Consider the following 4,041-nt stretch of genomic DNA (forward strand, 5'->3'; position numbering starts at 1 on the left):
GAAACTGACTATATCACTTTTGGTGTTTATTTGTTGCAGCTTTTTGGTCTCGCATGCACCGCACTATTCATTAAATCTATACCATATCGTGTATAAATTGAAGAGAACTAAGTATTGCAACAAATTGTAGATGCCACTACTCCATCAGCAATGTGCACATTTATGTCATTGCTTGCCCTTCACGGACCTACTATTTAATACGCCAGATGCAGGCGTCTGTAGTATTTCATTTGGAGTGCTGGCATTAAAATGTATGATTTCAAAATATGATCACCTTAATGTTCCATACTTCTTGTCCTCCTATAAGAGGTATTATTGCAACTGTTACAACTCAATGAACAATAGGAGAAAATACAGCTTGAGCGAATCTGTTTATTCAAAAGACTGTAACTAATGCCAATCATTGCACAATGCTCGTATTGCCACTTGAGGTTTCTTTCACATATAAATGAGACTTTATCTTGGAGGATGAAGTTCTGCGTACACAGAATACAAACAGAGAACGTCGCTTCTCTACCAACATGGGGCAGTCAGTAATCATACAGATAGAAAATATTTATTACCCTATTCTTGCAATAGTTGGAATTCCTGGTAAGCCGCTCATCATCAGTTTATATTCATTGTTATCTGTGTTTAATCATATTACTGCTTCTGCTGTTGGTGTAATAATATGTTCTATGTGTTTATATGTGATTGATTTGCACACAATAAGTACCATCATCAGTCAAAATAATATTAAGAAAAATCCATATATCTGACATATTCTTAATACAATAATTGACTATTAGCATAATTTATTTTGAATTTTTAAATTAAAACGTTTAATCTGGATTTAATTTCCTTTTTAGGGATTCTTTTCATGTTTAGAAGAAACATATATCAGATTCTAGAAATGTGAAAAAAAACTATAAAATTCAGGAAGCACTTAGCAGGTCAGTCAGCATCTGCATAGCGAGAGAGAAAGAGAGAGACAGACAGAGAGAGATTTGGTGTCATTTGCGAATTTGTCTGCGTCCAAATTGTTTATACAAATGCTGAACACCATTTTTTTTTCAGAGAACTATTATTTGTGATGCATTGCCCTTCCATTCAATGTCAATCAAAGCATAGATGAGCATTTACGTTCGCACCATTTTGGGCTGGGAATTCCTGTTGCTACACCAGCCAAATAAATTCCCACTACGGGGCAATGAATCAGCTTTTCAGAAACTGACAGAATCTGGTGAAACTCGGGTTCTACACCTTGACGCATTTGCTCTGTATTGAAGGCACGGGATATAATAGTGTGTGATGAGTAAAACCAGCGTTCTACCAGATGCCTTTTGTTTCCGAGCTCTCCAAGACGTTTGAGCACCAATATAAACAGCGCATTAATTTCGTGCAAAGTAAATGACGACTGATCAACCTGTCAATATATGGGGAGTTAGCAATTTAATTTTTGCTTTCTTTACAGCTAATCTGGTGACAATTGTGATTCTCTCCCGCGGACGTTGCGAGCTCACTAAATGCATCACCCATTACCTGATCGCCATGGCAGCGGCGGATCTATCTGTCTTGATATTCGATGTAATACTCTATGAGATTAAAGATGCTTATTTTCCATATTCATTTCTTAACTACACTCCCATTTGCTGTGTTAACCTCGTTCTGAACTTTGCCTCCGTTGATTGTTCTGTCTGGTTCACTGTTGCATTCACTTTCGATCGATTTGTGAACATTTGTTGTCAGAAGCTACGTCAAAGCTATTGCACTGCTAAAACAGCATCTGTGGTTCTTGCACTGGTATGTTCTTTCAGTATTTTACAGAATGTTCCAATCTATTTTATATATGAATCACGCAAAATAATTGAGAACCTACCATGGTCCTGCTATGTAAAATCCAGCTTCTATACCTTGCCTATATGGGTAGCATTTTTTTGGCTGGAGGCTATTTTAACCCCATTTGCTCCATTTGTTTTGATTTTACTGTTCAATGCACTGACCATCAGGAACATTGTACAGGCTAACAGAGTGAGGAGAAGACTCCGAGGTAACAGCATTAGTGAGAATCACAATGATCCAGAGATGGAAATTCGAAGAAAATCTATGATTTTATTGCTTGCCATATCTGGTAGTTTTATAATTTTATGGATGGTAACATTTATATCTTATCTTTGGGCACAATTTTCAGATAGTCGATTTTTAGAAGAAAATTACAATGACCCCTTTACTGTTCTCGAACAATCAGGGTATATTCTTAGAACTTTAAGTTGCTGCATAAACACATTTATTTATGCAGTTTCCCAGAGCAAATTTAGAGGTGAGCTGAAGAAAATGATTAAGCGTCCCATGGCTCTAATAATGCATTCACTTTAGTAAGTTAAATGACTTCACAGAATTAAATAACAATGGGAAATGTAATTCTGGGAATTGGTGTAAATTGCGCTGATGTCAAATTGCACGTCCATCATGGGGCCTGACATTTTTTTCCTTCCATCTATTTTTATGCAACGCAAAATCAGAGATGCTATATGCTGTGTAGTAGTGCAGATAACTTGTACTGTGTATCTTCGCCGAAAGGTAAAATTCCCTCCAATTGCATCGCTCCACAATTTACAAAACATCTTCAAGTAAAATGACGTGTACATCCAGGACACTCCTGTTAAATTGTTCACAGTCAGTGGAAGTATATACACCAGACTGTACTGTATCTGCGCTCGCTAGCCTGTTGCTGTCTTTTTTGTTTCTTTCTTGACAATTGAGGTGAATAAATGGGGAAGAATCGTGACATAGTTCAAAATTGAACCACAGGCCATGGTCATTAGAATTATAGAAAGGATGGTCTTGATGAGACCCAATCCAATACACAACTCTACTGATTTCATGTAACTGAATATAATATTTTGAATAAAATCATGCACTTTTCGTTTTACTGAGATTCATTGGAACATTGCAACAGATGAACCGAGTTAAAAGTATAAGCCATTTCTCCCCTTAAGCTTGTTCTTCCATTCAATGAGTTTATGTCTGATCTTTGACTTGAATTCATATACCCATTTTTTCCATATCCATTAGTACCCTTGTTAATAAACATCAACCACTCTCTGCTTCAAAACTGGCAATTGAATTAATCAATTCAGATGCAGATAACAATATTTTATTATGGCATTGAGGGTGACCTGGCTAAAAGAATGGCAGGGCAGCTTTCTAAATATTTCTGGATAAAAGGTGTTCAGGAAATATAAAAAAACAGAAAAGTGGGAGGGGTGGCAGTTTTGATTAAAGAGCAAATTGCAGTGCTGGAGAGAGATTGTCCCAGAGGGATCAAGGACAGAATCTATTTGGCTAGAGCTAAGGGAAAAAAAGTTGCAATTGCATTTTCCGGTATAGAGTAAGGACCATCGACTAGAGGGACAGTTGTAAAGGGAAAAATAGGTAAGAAAATTGCAGACAGGTGCATCAATTATAGAGTAGTTAATATGGGGAACTTTAGTTTTCAGAAAATAGACTAGGATAGTAGTAGTGTAAAGGACAGAGACGTGTAAGAGTTCCGAGAGTGTATTCAGGAGAATGTTCTACAGCAGTATGTTTTCAGGCCAAAGAGTAATGAGGTGGGTCAAGTGGATCAGGTATCAGTAGTGGAACAATAAGGATATAGTGATCGCGTATCATAGCTTTAGATTGGCTATGCAAAAGGACAAGGAACAATCTAGAGTAGGAATAATTAATCGAGGGAAAACCACTTCAATGGGATATGAATGGATTTGGCCCAGATAAATTGAAATCAAGGTTGGTAGGCAAAGTGGTAACTGAGCAATGGGCTTCCATTAAAGCAAAGATGGATCAGCAACAGTCAAGGTAGGGCAAACAACTCCAGAGCTCCCTGGAAGCCAAAATAAATTTAGATTAAGGTTAAGAAGAAAATGTGTTGTTGTGACAGATGTCAGGTGGATAATGCACCCGAGAACCAGGTTGAGTATAGAAGGTTCTGATGAGAAGTGAAAGAAGCATATAAGTGAAGCAAAAAGAGAGTATGAGAGCGGATTGGCAGCTCATATAAGA

General features: G+C 37.2%; 1 protein-coding gene across 1 annotated transcript; it reads left to right on the top strand.

The window, feature by feature from the left end:
* Positions 1-521: 521 nt before the first annotated feature.
* On the top strand, positions 522-2,355 carry LOC137345814 (probable G-protein coupled receptor 139). Its single transcript, XM_068009063.1, has 2 exons — positions 522-591; positions 1,454-2,355. Exons 1-2 carry the CDS (start codon positions 522-524, stop codon positions 2,353-2,355), a joined length of 972 nt encoding a protein of 323 aa, XP_067865164.1.
* The last annotated feature ends 1,686 nt before the right edge of the window (positions 2,356-4,041 follow it).

This window comes from Heterodontus francisci, chromosome 29, assembly GCF_036365525.1.
Source record: "Heterodontus francisci isolate sHetFra1 chromosome 29, sHetFra1.hap1, whole genome shotgun sequence".
NCBI lineage: Eukaryota > Metazoa > Chordata > Chondrichthyes > Heterodontiformes > Heterodontidae > Heterodontus > Heterodontus francisci.